This window comes from Scardinius erythrophthalmus, assembly GCF_964197995.2.
Source record: "Scardinius erythrophthalmus genome assembly, chromosome: 14".
NCBI lineage: Eukaryota > Metazoa > Chordata > Actinopteri > Cypriniformes > Leuciscidae > Scardinius > Scardinius erythrophthalmus.
In genome coordinates this window covers 7907515-7922110 of record NC_138234.1, presented here as the reverse complement: position 1 = coordinate 7922110, position 14596 = coordinate 7907515, and the positions used below count along the sequence as shown (strand labels likewise).

General features: G+C 35.8%; 1 protein-coding gene across 3 annotated transcripts in view; it reads right to left on the bottom strand.

The window, feature by feature from the left end:
* Positions 1-5378: 5378 nt before the first annotated feature.
* LOC308702638 (uncharacterized protein) overlaps positions 5379-14596 on the bottom strand; it is a 39976-nt gene continuing 30758 nt past the window's right edge. Inside the window, exons 3-7 of one of the 3 annotated variants that reach the window (XM_081385640.1) lie at positions 13056-13364; positions 12243-12374; positions 8207-8563; positions 6733-7050; positions 5379-6595 (exon numbers count right to left, since the gene is read on the bottom strand). In XM_081385640.1, coding sequence (XP_081241766.1) covers positions 6534-6595; positions 6733-7050; positions 8207-8563; positions 12243-12374; positions 13056-13364 — 1178 coding nt within the window. In that variant the 3' untranslated portion in view covers positions 5379-6533. The remainder of the gene's footprint in view (positions 6596-6732; positions 7051-8206; positions 8564-12242; positions 12375-13055; positions 13365-14596) is intronic. The other 2 variants (XM_081385641.1, XM_081385642.1) reach the window with 2 other exon arrangements.

The following is a 14596-nucleotide window of genomic DNA, read 5'->3' as shown; positions in this document are numbered from 1 at the left end:
GTGTGTGAACAAGATGCCCCAAGACCTTTTCAATATATAATATGTACTTTTCTTTTTTTTTTTTAAGTGAAATTGAAGATGTTGGGGGTGTCAAGTGAAGTTTTCTACATGTACTGCATGTTGTATCAAATCAGGCTATTGGGATTCAGTGCTGAATATCTGGCTCTCTATCGACATCTAATGGTTAGAATATAACCTTGCAAATTACAGGTGGATGAACATTTGATGAAAGATAAATGGCTCATTGACAATTTTAATAGTATGTTGTTTGTTGTTGTAGTTGTTTTAACATAGTTAAAGTTGATCGTTTCTTTAATAGAAAAAAAGCTTGTATTTCCGTAGTTTTTTTACTGAAAAAAATATCATGCACAAACAACATGGGCATGGCAAAAATAATAGGCCTACATCATTGCAATATAACAGTAAGATCAGGTGCAAAAATGGATTGAAAAAAAAAAATAATTAATTAAACTAAAGAGATAGGGTTTATTTTCAATTCATAATCTTCTATTATAGCAAAACGTTGCATTTTAGCGTGTTTTTTTTTTTTTTTTTTTTTTTGCATTTTTACTTTTCATAATTTTAAGGGCATTTGTATACAGGCCCGGCGCCACGAGGGGGCAAAAGGGGGCATTGCCCCCTCAGATCTGATTTGTGCCCCCTCAGTTTCATTTTTGTATTTATGGTTACAAATGAAATGTTTAACCTTTTGAGCGGTACAGTCCCATATATGGGATTTTTTTTTATTTCAGTGCCCCTGAGAGTACGGTCCCACATATGGGATTTAGAATGTTCGGTTACGTGACATAACGGCCAGATTCAAACTGTGCTTTCGCGCGTTGGTTGGCGCTGAGCCAGAGTCGGACGCGCTCAGCGCTGTCATATATCACAACTATGCAGTGTTTTCAACCTCACAATTTTTATTTTAGGTTTCAGACAATTAAATACACATTAAGCACTAGTAAAACAATACATTTGGAGTTTGTAAAATACACACTGATGTCTGTGGAAGCAGCAATAACAATCTATTCAAATATAATTTGCCGACGTGTGCTATTCATCATATCAGACAAACACAGTGGAAGTAACTATAAAGTAGTTTACTCTATTCTTCTATTCCACTTTCTTGCATGTATTTCGGGAGAAATTGATGACTCACAGGATTCTCAGAACGCGGCGCAAAGAAACAGCCATCTCACGTTATAGATCAAGATCAAGATTATTTATAAAGGTTTTTAAATTACCAAACACACTCACATACACATTTTTTTATCAGATAGTTGATGACATGATAAGCAAGTTTGTGAGTATTTTGAATCAAAAAGGGAAAAGGAAATAAAAGCGATATATCCGCGGTGTGTCACGTGACAAATATGACGCGTTGCCATGGAAACATTAAGGGGGAACGTTCTAAATTCTAAAATAACAGTCGCTTTGAAAAAACTCAGAGTCAGTTAGAATATTAAAATTAAGCGTGAAAGGGTTAATATATGCATAATAAATGAAGCTGGCTTATCTTTTTTTACTAAGCAAGTTATTGTGTATTGTTCATTGATGGTATAAAGTTAAGCCCCCTTAACAATTTCACATGCCCCCTCAGTCATTTCATTCTGCAGCCGGGCCTGTTCGTATAGCTATACAAAAGAAACTAGTGAAATACAAAAATCTTTTTTGCAGCTCATAACAAGTCCATATGTCCCTTTGAGAGAAGACTCAGATAAGAAAACTTTTGGAAAAGCTACTCATGAATACCATGAATAGTTTCAAAATGTGCATTTTGTCGGTTCAGAAGTTGTGACGGGACGAACATTAAGCGGCACATTTCTACTTTTCATGTTTCTTCACTCAGATTTTACTAAACTCTACAGCGATATGAAGAGCATTTTTTTTTCATTTTATCATTTACTGCACATAGACGGTAAGTTGTAGGCTAAACATTGTTTAACGCACTTTCGGTTTCAATCGTTTGAGCCTGTACAGCTTTATTAAACTTTTTTAACAGCACTGCAGGTATTCTACATGACTAAAAAATAGACATGTGCATTTTTTAAATAGGCTTGTTTCAATAAAAGAATAGTAGCCTATGCTATTTACCTTTATAAGAATGTGTTAAGGCAAGGCAATAAGCGATCGAGGGGCGGGACAAGGGTGTGCCAGGGTGTGCCGGTGCCACCCACAGTGGCAGCTGGCACACCTAAAAATGGATGCAGAATTATTTTTTATAGTCTCAATAAAAAATGTTTTACTAAACTTGGGCTATTTTTGTTAACGTAGAATATATACATTTTTTTTAAATCAACCCTTTCACGCGAAAGTTAAAAGTATTTTAGCTGACCCATGGCGACGCGTCATGATTGTTACGTGACACACCGCAGCCACAATAACTAACAGGGGCACGTTCAAGTTCAAAACGGTGCGCAACGTTTTGCTACGGTTTCCGGGTTGAACGTCCTGGAAACGGCGTTTGAGATACGTTTTCTCTTGTTTGGTGGGTGTGTCAGAACTGCAGTCCAATCAGCAGCAACATGTATATGCGGTATTAAAGTGAACTCGCGCAATGGGTTCAAGGAAAGTAATTTACAAATGTGTTCGATGCAGCTCGGTATACGCAACAACTGAGGATATTAGAAGACATGTTTGTCGTAAGTTTTATTGTAAAAATATAGGATATCAACATAATGATGTAGTTGTTTATATTTGTAGCTTCATTGCAAGTGTATGACATTTGGTATAGAAATAAACAATGGTAATTAAGTGCTTTTCCTAAAAATGAGAAAGACAATACAGGGTATTAAAACAGTATGAACTACAAATAAAGTCAGTATGTGAGGCTAAATAGATGTGTTTTAGTCTGAATTAGGTAAGATGTGTGCTTCCATTTCAGTTTCAGCAATCCCTTCACTCGATTGGGATGTTCTCTTTTGTTCTGGGCGGCAAGTGCAGTAACGGTAACATCGGGCATATTTTGTAGTAGCCTATTAAACACATATTTATACCGACTTCATCAGGCTCCGAAAATTCTTCACAAAGAACACTTAAGAATGGCCTTCTCAGCTGCCATTGTTGCAACTCTTGCGTCTTCAGAACAGTGTGTTCAACGCATCACCGTTTCTGTTTTAAAAACGTTGTGCAACGTTTTGTCGGGGCTGAACGCAGCCCTGGTTTATGACATCAGATCCACAAGAGGTTAACAGAAAAATATAATAAATAAAATCAACAGGAGGTTTAACATGTGTGTGCAAATGGATATGTTTACAAAAATAAACCACACAATTTGAGGATATAAATATAATAACATAACAAATATTTTAATAATTCTATTTAGTTTTAGTATTGAAAACATAAAAATAACTAATAAGCAGTATTTTTATCTGTGCAGTTCCAACGTTATATAATAATTGCACTAGTTCTGTTAAACTATCTTTTGGGACTAATTCTTCAGTAGAGGCGTCAAACAGGGAGATCCGTTATGTCATCTGTTATTTTTATTGGTCATACAAGTAATCTTCAATTTGTTTCAGTTGGTCAGTAATGTAAATAAATGTTCCCAATTAGTAGATGATATGACAATTTTTATAAAAAAAACATCTAAGAACTAAAATCATCACTTGAGTGTCTTAACAGGTTATATCAGGGTTATCTAATATTAAATATTGTGAATTATTTGCACTAAAAGAAAGCACATGATGACAGAATTTTCTAAAAGTATAAACGGATCTTAATTCATAAACATTTAATTTCAAACACCAGTTTTATATATTGCTTCCTGACATTATATTTTTAAGGATATTTCTTGTGAATTCAATGTCTGTTAAATGGCGCCTCACTGTGGCCACACCACGAACAACAACAGTCACTGTAACCAACTTTGAAATGAACAAACGTGCCATGTTTAATAGTTTTTAGTTTTCAATGAACAGATTGCAAAGCTACAATAGGAGATAAAATAATGTGGAAAGGTTATCAGGCAGAGGAGCAAAGAGAGCGACTGGTGAATTAAACACGATGACAGACACTGGAGCGCCAACTAGTGGAGGAGCGACCAAACAACTCATTCTCTGCCAATTCCTTAAAAGTTAAAACTGATGCTTAACATGTTATAATTCACATTCACACATTGAGAATGAATTAATACAGGATAAATATTCTCCCTGAAACTAAATAATGGAAGTTGATTGTGTAATTCTAATACTAACCATTTAAAAAAAAAAGTTTTCTGATCGTTGTGATCCTTTACTCAGGTCTTTGTAATTTATGGTTGCATTTTATAAAACTAATTTTTTTTTTGTTGCTGTTTTTCTTTATTATCAGTATAATTGTTTTTTACATTGTACCAGTTAAATGTTTTTATTCTGAGCAATGATTCCTTTACACACAAGTGTGACTTTCTGAAGAACTAAAATGGTGTTTCTCCAGTTTTCCAGTCTGGGAGGATCAGGATGAGCATAAAGCAGACGACAGCCTCAAGATTTGTGTTTTTGTGGTTTATTTTAATTATTTAATTCAGTAAAGCGTGAAGTGAACGCTGTGCGTCCGGCTCAAATCAGCAAATACAAAAGATTCAAGCTGAAGCTTCTCTGATAAAATGAAATAAAAGAACAATCAGAAATCAATAATTTCACACAACAGTGAAAATCATCAACAGAGAATCAGAGTTTATAATTTCACATTCACATCTGATCTGAGACACACAGATGGGCAGATTCACTTCAGATAATACAAAATACAGAATTATGTATTATAAAAAATACAGATTATAATATAAGCAAATGAGTAATGACAAATAATACTAGAGTAATATAAATGTGCAGATAATTCCTGCAATAACAGAGTTTCACACAGAGATGAACAGTCAAAGTCACACTGAAGCTTCTTCAGTTAAACTGTTTCTAGAAACTTCTAGAAGTGAAGAGACTGTTAAAGTATCTAAAGCTCAGGATTAAACATGCTTGTTATATAAAAACACACATTAGTCCGAGAAATACTGGTTTAGCACACACACATTCTTCTTATAGTCTATACATGACATTTCTCATCAGAGATTTTGTCTAATAGATGCAGAAACAGAAACTGGTTTATACAATGTGTATTATACGCAATGAGTAACAGATGAAATGTGAGATTTTGATTAGATTTACATTAGAGGATCAAATAAAGATGAGAGTTAGTCTAAAGATCAGTGTGAAGAACATAGTAAATTAAATGTGTCTGTGTGTTATCCTGTTGTTTAACATCACAACATCACACACACACACACACACACACACACACACACACACACACACACACACACACACACACACACACACACACACACACACACACACACACACACACACACACACACACAGCTAGATCTCCTTCATACGGGAGTTTAGTACGGTGGCCGAGAGAGCTCAACGCGCTGCAACTGAAGAAAACACATGCAAATAGAAAAAAACACCCGCAAATTAAGAAAACATCTTCATCAGTTTCACAACACATGTGTGCTCCAAATACTCACAACACAACCAAATACAGAAACGCGCTGCAAAAGTTCACAACACAAGCAATTACAGAAACGAGCTGCAAATAGGACAGAACACAACGGAAATGTTTCCGGGGAACCCAATAAGTGACGGGCGGACGGCTGGGACGTGCTTATTGCTAGTGAGCTTTACCTATGCCCTACTCTCTTAAGAGGGCAGACGGCAGAGCCCTTGAAGTGGGCACTTTGGAGGGAGCGGGGCACTTGTGTGCCATTATGTTGATGAAGGGAGCAACGAAAGACAACGTAATTTCCTCATTATTTTCACCTGGGATGTTCCCATGACAACGCAGCGCGTGTCCATCAGCTGAATAGCTGTTCTTACCAGAAATATAGTATTATTGCTGTTAACATAACTGTTGCAAATAAATATACATTTTATACTAACAAAGTGTTTAAAATATGCGTTATATCTGTGTGTGAGTGTCTCAACTTTAAAACTTGCCGTCTCATATTTGGACCCTAGCTGCATTCTAACATTTCTTATGAAACTTATTTTAACATAACATGACAAAATGTGTACAATGTACTGATGTATAGATTAATGTCTTTCCCTCATGTTCTTTTCTCTATCTTTATTTATTTATTTATTTATTTTAGTCTTCAGCTCATTGTTCTTTTTAGTATTCTTATGACATTGAACATATTGTAAATACATTTTGTAGGCTATATTGTATACAAAGTTGTATGTCATAAACGTGTCATCTCTGTATGTTTTGCAAAAAATTAAATAATAATAAAAGTAGACAGCTGTAACTGTAAGCACGTCCCAGTATTTGGTTGTGTTGTGAACTTTTGCAGCGCGTTTCTGTATTTGGTTGTGTTGTGAGTATTTGGAGCACACATGTGTTGTGAAACTGATGAAGATGTTTTCTTAATTTGCAGGTGTTTTTCTTTTTGCATGTGTTTTCTTCAGTTGCAGCGCGTTGAGCTCTCTCGGCCACCGTAGCTTAGAGAGACACATCAGGAGAAATCTGATTTGGATTGATTTTGAATGTTGATAATGTCACAGTCCGGAGTCAGGGAACATGTGCACACTTATCAAATGCACATTCTCTGGGTTATCTTCTGAAAGAAAACGCAAGAGACAGATCATATTAAAGGAAACCTTTGCTTATAACTGTGTATATATATATATATATATATATGTGTGTATACTGTCTAGAATAAGATCGTTATTATACTGACATATTTGATTTACTCACCAAGGACATTGACCCTGAATAAACAAGTTTCGACATATCCTCTGGAATATTTATTTAGCAAATAAATTCCAGCATCTGTGGGGCTGATCTTCTTGATGGTCAGTGATCCGGTCTGATGATCCAGCTTCAGTCTGTCTTTGAATATTTTATGAGCTAATGGTGACATTTTCTTAGTCCCTCTTTTGAGTTCAGCGATGCGAGTGTTTAGTCCAAACCTCCACAGGATCTCATCAACTTTCTGTATGTCAGTAACACCAGTCTCCAGAGTCACAGATCCTCCTTTATTCCCTGACACTTGCTTTATTTCATTTGTCTGACCTACACATACAGAGAAACACAGAACAGAAATCAGAAAACGAAAACGAAGTAGTAAAAGCAACATGGATAAATTCCTCCATTCCTAAATACCTAAAATGTACTCATTTTATAAATAAAATTAATGTAATTTCTCATTTATAAACATCTAACTGATGGTATAAATCTATAAACAAGTCAAATGGCCTCAGTTCTCATGTGTGTGTGATGTGTGTGTTGGACCAATCATATTCTCTGATTCATATGTGATCATCAGGATCAACACATCAGTGTTTAATTGTGTTTATGCCAGGAAACAATATTATTTTTATTGAATATCATGTTTCATTGTGGTTTGTTTAACGTTCCTCTTTGTTTTCTCTTCTTATTGTTCCAGTAATAATGGTTTTATTCTGATTAACTCTACACTTTATATATTTATAGTGTTGATCTTGAGAAACTGCAGATCATTTTTATTTTCTATCAAAAGACTGATGTGATTTGAATCAATAATTTTCTTGAGCTAATGTGTTTATGATTAACAACGTGCCGTCACTGAATGCTTCTCTGTCAGATAGTTGTCGAGGTCTTCAGAGGCTCACAAACACACACCATATTGATCAAGTTTAGAGCAAAGTAATTAAAACATTAATCAATACTCATTTGATTTTAATGATGTTTTATAAACAAAGTTCGGGAGGAGCACGTTCAAATAAGCAATCCAATCTACTCGTCATCAAACAATTATGTCTACCCTAATCAGCATGACAAGAAGTATATATATATCCACACTGTCAACTCACCTAATATTCCTTGACAGTTTTTCAGCATCCCTCCACCACCCCGACTCCTCACTCTTGGCTTAATCTTTACAGCCAGGAATACGGGGGGAGTACTCTGGGTTCGGGCCGAATACCGAGCCCGGAGCCCTCTCCTCGGACAGCACGCCAAATACGCATTTATTCTATCTAACTTATTTGTAAGTGTGAACTAGTGAAAAGTGATTTGAAATGAAACTGTGCCTTTATATACAGCATAATAGATGACATTATGCTTCAATACTTGTGCAGAAGACTGTGCATATAAGAAGATATAACCAAATAAACCCATAGTCCTTAATTTAATCAATTCAGCTGATTTAAAATAAAATCATTATTACGTAAAGATTTGAGTTTCTCACCGAAGACAGAAACACTGAATCTCTTTATTGAGATCTCTTCCAGTCTGATGATCACTAGTTCATAAACTCCAGAGTCTGTGGTTCTGGTGTCTTTGATGGTCAGAGATCCAGTGTGGGGATCCAGCTTCAGTCTGTCTTTAAATCTCCCATCAAGAACATCATCACGTACAGTGAATCTATCAGCAGCTCTCTTCCTTTCAGCAGCGCTTTTCCTTTCAGCAGCGCTTTTCCTTTCAACAATACAAGAGCCTCTAAACATCCACTGTAATTTGTCGTCTTTATGTACTTTAATATCATCAGGGTTTAGAGTGACAGATTCTCCTTCCATCACTGACAGTATCATCAAAGTATCAATCACTTCGCATCAGCAAACAGAAACAGAGAAACACAGAACAGACATTAGAGAAGAAAAGCAATAAAAGCAGAAAGGAATAAAATCAACATGATCATTCACTCCACATCTGACTCCTGCTCAATGACTGATCATTAAACCCTCTAAACACTGAATCACACTCACAGCAAAAGACAATATAAACCAACACATTCTCTGATATACTTCAACATCATTCATAATCTGCATTTTCTGTTGTATATTCATTATTAGTTAAGTGCTTCTTTTTTAAATAAAAGTATCTGCTAAATGTATAAATATGTTTCATATAGTCAGAGAAGGCTTTATTTATTCCCCCTCTGACTTTAATCACAGGTTTTGTTTGATATGGTTGAGTTTATTATTTTAGCATCTGTGACACACTGAAGTTATTGCTCTGTATTTCCTATCATTTAAATAAATCTATAACTTCTCTATTAAGAGTTTCCATTTCTTTGGTATGAAAAGCATCATAAACTACTCTGAGCTGGTGCGGTGGTTTAAGATGACCTTTGCACGGAATTCCTTGAGTTCAAGCTTATAATGCACTAACAAACACAAATTCATTTCCTGACTTATATTCACTGTGACGGTTCAATGAGTCCTTGTGCAGTGAGTGCTTGTGTGTTTGTCCCGAGTTACAGGCTGATTGCTGGAGGGCGTGGCTTTACACCTGAACTAGATCAGGGTACTTTAAAAGACGCACTCTGTCAAACAGAGAGGGAGAAGATGGCTCGCTGGTGTTGCGGCTCTGGAGGCTTCCAGAGAGCTGACGGGACGTGTGGGCTATGGGAGAGCACAACCGCTTCGGAGATCTGATGTGATATACTTTCCCCTGATGACGATATTTTGATTTGGACTTCTCGTTATGTTTGGTTTAACTGATATCACTTGAGCTTACTACGTACAGTTACATGCTGACACGCTGACTAACACTTATACTGATCTCCTGACATTTCATGTTTGTTACTTTATTTAAAATAAATCTTATTGTTTACGCAGCGGTGTTGTGGCGTCTCCCTTACTTTGTTGCGATCTTTGAGAAGAATCGTAACATCACGAACACATACAAATAGGTTCCCAAGATGGAATGGAAGGAAGGGAAGAAAAAATGTCAATATGAATGCACACTTGTTGTAAACACAATTCCCAAGAGTTAAAGGGCAGCTATTATGCAAAATTCCCTTTTACATGGTGTTTGAACATAAATGTGTGTTGGCAGTGTGTGAGCAAAACCACCCTAGAATGATAAAAATCCACCCAGTGTTTTTTTTTTTCAATCTCAATAAATCATAAACACTGTTTCAGAATGAGCTGTTCTCAGATTCGGCGCAATGTGACGTAGAATTGAGCAGGCCCCTCCCACGACTGTTGATTGACACTGCAGTTTGAGCCTAGACCCGCCCTGAGTGAGCTGGACACAGAGGCCGTCATTGTTTCGACGCTTGAGCAGCTGTAGACAAGAATGTCTCCTAAGCGATTGAGGTGTGTTGTTGATGGATGTAAGAATGAACATAGCAGTCTTCATTTACTCCCGTTGTTACTCAAGTATGGATCTGTACTGTTTGTGATCAAGCTTACACTCTCCGGAGCAACAGGCCTAACGTGACTGGACACGGAAGAAATGAAAGTGCGAGCGCGCTCTTAATGACAGCTCTTCGAGTCATTTTACGGATATAAGGTTTACCAGTTTATTTAGCACCCACTGAAAAGGTGTGTATATTTGTTTCCTGTTAGTTGTAACGAGTGTTTTGTGTACTTCGCTGTGTATGTTGTTGATAATGAAAGGGAGAGAGAGAGAGAGAGAGTTTATGGATAAGACTTTAATGCGCACTTCTTATACTATGTTTATTCAGCTCTTACAGAGATTCTCTGGAGTAAAACTAACGCTCATCTTTTGTGTGATGTACAATAAACTTCACTGAACTCGTCAGTATATTTTGGTCATCATTCGGACGGGTTTTGCTACAGCAGGCTTGTATTAATAGTGGATAAAAGCAGATGACAAATTAGTTATAACCATAATTAAACTAAACTATACCTGTTCTATGTCCATACAGCATATATTCTCTGGCTCTGTGGGCATTATTGTCCGACTCCGAGTCGAAATGAACACCGCAACTGAGAGTTTCTGTTCTGATATTATCAGATGAGATTGTCCTTGCTCTGAGCGCGAGCTCGTGAGGCTCCGCCCCCTGTGCCGTCCAGCAGCAGTTAATTTGCATGTAAAGGGCACACACTAAAACAGCGCGTTTTTCTGAGCCCCAAAAAAATACAATTTAAACATGCTGTAAAAAATGATCTGTTGTGTATTTTGAGCTAAAACTTCACATACATACTCTGGGGACATCAGAGACTTATTTTACATCTTGTGATAATAGGTGCCATTTAATACAATGGAGTACTGAAGTCACATTGTTTAATGAGTTATGTATATCACATATTTCTTACATTGTCATATGATTTATTAGTCACATGGTTTTACTTCCTCTGGGAAAAAACACTAGCATAGGCACAGGAACTGATGTAACCAACGTTCCTATATACTGTATATACAAGCTTTTTGTATGAGTGTTGTTGCGTTTTTGCAGCCCTGAAGAGAATATAGATCTCTTTCAGTTTATTTTTTACTAAATACTTTGGTTGATATTGCTCTGCTGTATTTCCCAACTTGATAAACCTGAATGAGGACAAGTTGACTATACACAGCTTGAACTGCTTATAAGGTAATTAGTCATTGTAAATCCTTTCACAGGACTGCCCTGGAATAGGATATAGCTGGAAGTATTATAACCTGTAACCTTTTGTTTATTTGCTACAAACCTTTTTTTTTTGTTTTATTGTTTAAACAGTATTTTAATCTTTTGTATAAATACATTTTATTTTATAAAGACAAGTATTGCTTCTTTTATACTCCAGCTCACAAAAGACAGTTCTATAAATATTATAATAGAGCATTATAAGTGTAGCTTACAGTATACTAAACTATTCATCAACCAATCCTTGGACAAGATTCTGCTGGAAGGTAAGCATAAATTTTGATCCATAGGTATAACTTACAAATAAGTATTGTTACACAATAGGGTTATGATAGTCTTAGACTTGCTGATATGTGCGTGCGCACGGTTTTATAAATCCGAATATTTCTGTGCGTAGGCACGTCCTATGTTTCATCCGTACGCCACTTCTGACGCAAATCCTACGCAAAGTTTTATAAATGAGGCCCCTGATCAGTTATGATTGAGACTCACGTCTACTCAGTTATCTGAATGTGGACATTACATAGAAGTCTATTGTTAAAGCTAGTAATAAATACTGTATTTTAACCCAAACCCAGACACCAACACTAACAGAAAACTTGCATGCATTTTAAAAAGTGTGAACTAGCTATAAATGTCATTTCCACACAACAATAAAACAGACATTTAAAAGTTTTATAAAAATGCATTCAGAGCCTTCATTTTTAAACAAAACCACAGGCCAGTGCTCTTTAATATCTGTGTATTGATTATGTTTCTTTCTAACCCTGCTTTTATGAGCAAAACCACAACACACACATACAAATGTAAAATGTTTGAAACATGATTATGAACAATTTACACTTAATCTCTACTGTAGCATAATAAAGCTCAGTATTTCTCGTGCTTTATCAGCTGTAATACTTACATTCTTTTAGTTTAAAGATCTTGTGGCGATGGTAAAACACACCAGCAGCAGCTGCAGCAGCTGCCAACCCCAGCACAACATCAACAACACCAACACTGATCCCTGCTTTAGCTCCTGTAGACAGACCTGGATCTGTAATGATAAAGAGAGAGTCAGTGTGAGTGAATCAGTCTGATCTATTTAAATATGAATCTGATTCTGTTGAAGGGGGATCATAAATGAGCCTCTAATGTAATTTCAGATATCATGATTCTCCTTTTCACTGTGTTCATCTTCTGTATTACTGTGTTACAGCAGGAGTTTGATGTGAACACAAGATTGATCTCAATAAGAGCAATACAAACAGCAATGCAGATTAAACAGTTTAAAAACAATCAGAAACATGCCAACAGTCTTAAAGCATTTACTGCAGATACAGATGAGCTCTGACATGTTATTTTCTTAGTTAGGAGTCTGAATATTTTTGAAATGCTTGTATTAAAACTAAGAGAAAAACATAAAAATGCATGCACTTTTGGTGTGATCATTAGAGTGATAGATGTTATCAATGTTATCAATAATTTAAATACACTAAAATGTTAATTAAAAAGTTTGTCTAAAGCGTGAAATGTTGAGACATTGTTAGTTAAAATAATATTCCCTTTACAAATATCTTTTGCACCAAAATCTTGCGAACGAATAACAAATTATAATTTATTTAATTATAAAATTCTGTTTAAATTAATGCTAACTTGTGTTCATTTAACTTTAGGGTTGTTCTCAGAGCTCTCAATAATAAGATCATCATCATATTGGCAGAAACAATCTACTCACCAACAGTGACAGTTACAGTAACAGTGACAATGAATCTCTTGAGTACGGTGCGTCTGCTGCTGCTGATCTTCAGTTCATAGAGTCCAGAGTCTGTGGTTTTGGTGTCTGTGATGGTCAGAGATCCAGTCTGATTATCCAGCTTCAGTCTGTCGTCAGATGTGGAGAATCGATCGCCTGCTTTATTGATTTTAGCTATGACATTGTATCCAAACATCCACTGCATTAAATCATCTGTCTGTATTTCAGTAAGACTAGAGTTTAGAGTAACAGATTGTCCCTCCGTCACTGATAGTGCTGACTTCATTTTACCTGTAACAACAAAAACATGAAGATCATTGACAAACACAGACTCAGAACATGCCTACAGAAAGTCTGTTAACACAGCTCACTCATATAAAGGTCAATTAAATCTCACTTAAAAGTTTAATTACTACAACAAACCAAAAATTAAAAAGAAAAGAAACATGTTCATATGATGAAATGCTAGTAGAAGGAAACATAAGTTCATTGAATACTAAACACCCCGAGTGGCTTGCAACAATATTGTGTTTGTGTGTGTGTGTGTGTGTGTGGGGGGGGGGTGGTGTCTCCATTTACTATTAATAAAAATATATAATTTTATTAATATATGTAAAAATGTCTAAATAAATATAATAATTCAATATACATCGAAAATAATTATTAAACTGTTCCTGTTGTTGTGGTTTAATTCTTTTCAGGGAAATGACTTCAAAGATATTTGACATCAGAAAAAATTAGACTTTATTAACAAACAAAGCCGAGTGTCCCTCTGCAGAAAGACCCTCCAGAAAAATTGCCCAGCAAACGTATATACCCTCTCCTTGTCCCAAACATGGTAATACATTCTATAGGTATTTTGAGAAATAGTTTTGTACCATGTGACATTACTGAAATAGAATTTTCTGCTGTGACAACAGCTTGTGCTCTCAGGTTCCAAAGTCAGCCAAAGTCACCCACAGACAAGGAAATAATAGTGTACAAATAAACAGTTAAATTACTTATTTTCTAAATAATAAAATCTTCAACATTCCCTCCTCTGGGGCTTATTTAAGCCCCACATTCGCTATCCTTTTCCAGAGTGTAGTTTCAAAATCCAGTCCCCTCAGTTATACTACCTTAGTAACTAAATTAAGTCACTCATTCTTATTTTCAATGACTAAAATTATGCCACCACACTCCGGAGGAGCAATCGAGCCAAACATCTTTCTCCATACATTTTCTTTCTTTCAGTTGTTTTTTCCTTTTCGATGGAGAAAGTAAAAGACTCGAATCCTCCCTAATCAAAAATCAAACATTGTTACAAGTGTGTGGATGAAATTGGTTCAGCATTGTCTTATAGTCACAGTTATGTAGAATATGTCAAACACAAAAATCCCTTATACAGTTAAGAGTTCTCTTGCGGTGTAGATATCCTCTTCGACCCAGACACCCAGGATCTGGCTTATTCATTTTCTTCTTCATCCTTATCCGAGGTACTTCAGTCAATGTCCAATGATTGTAAATCTCAATTTGGTTTATAA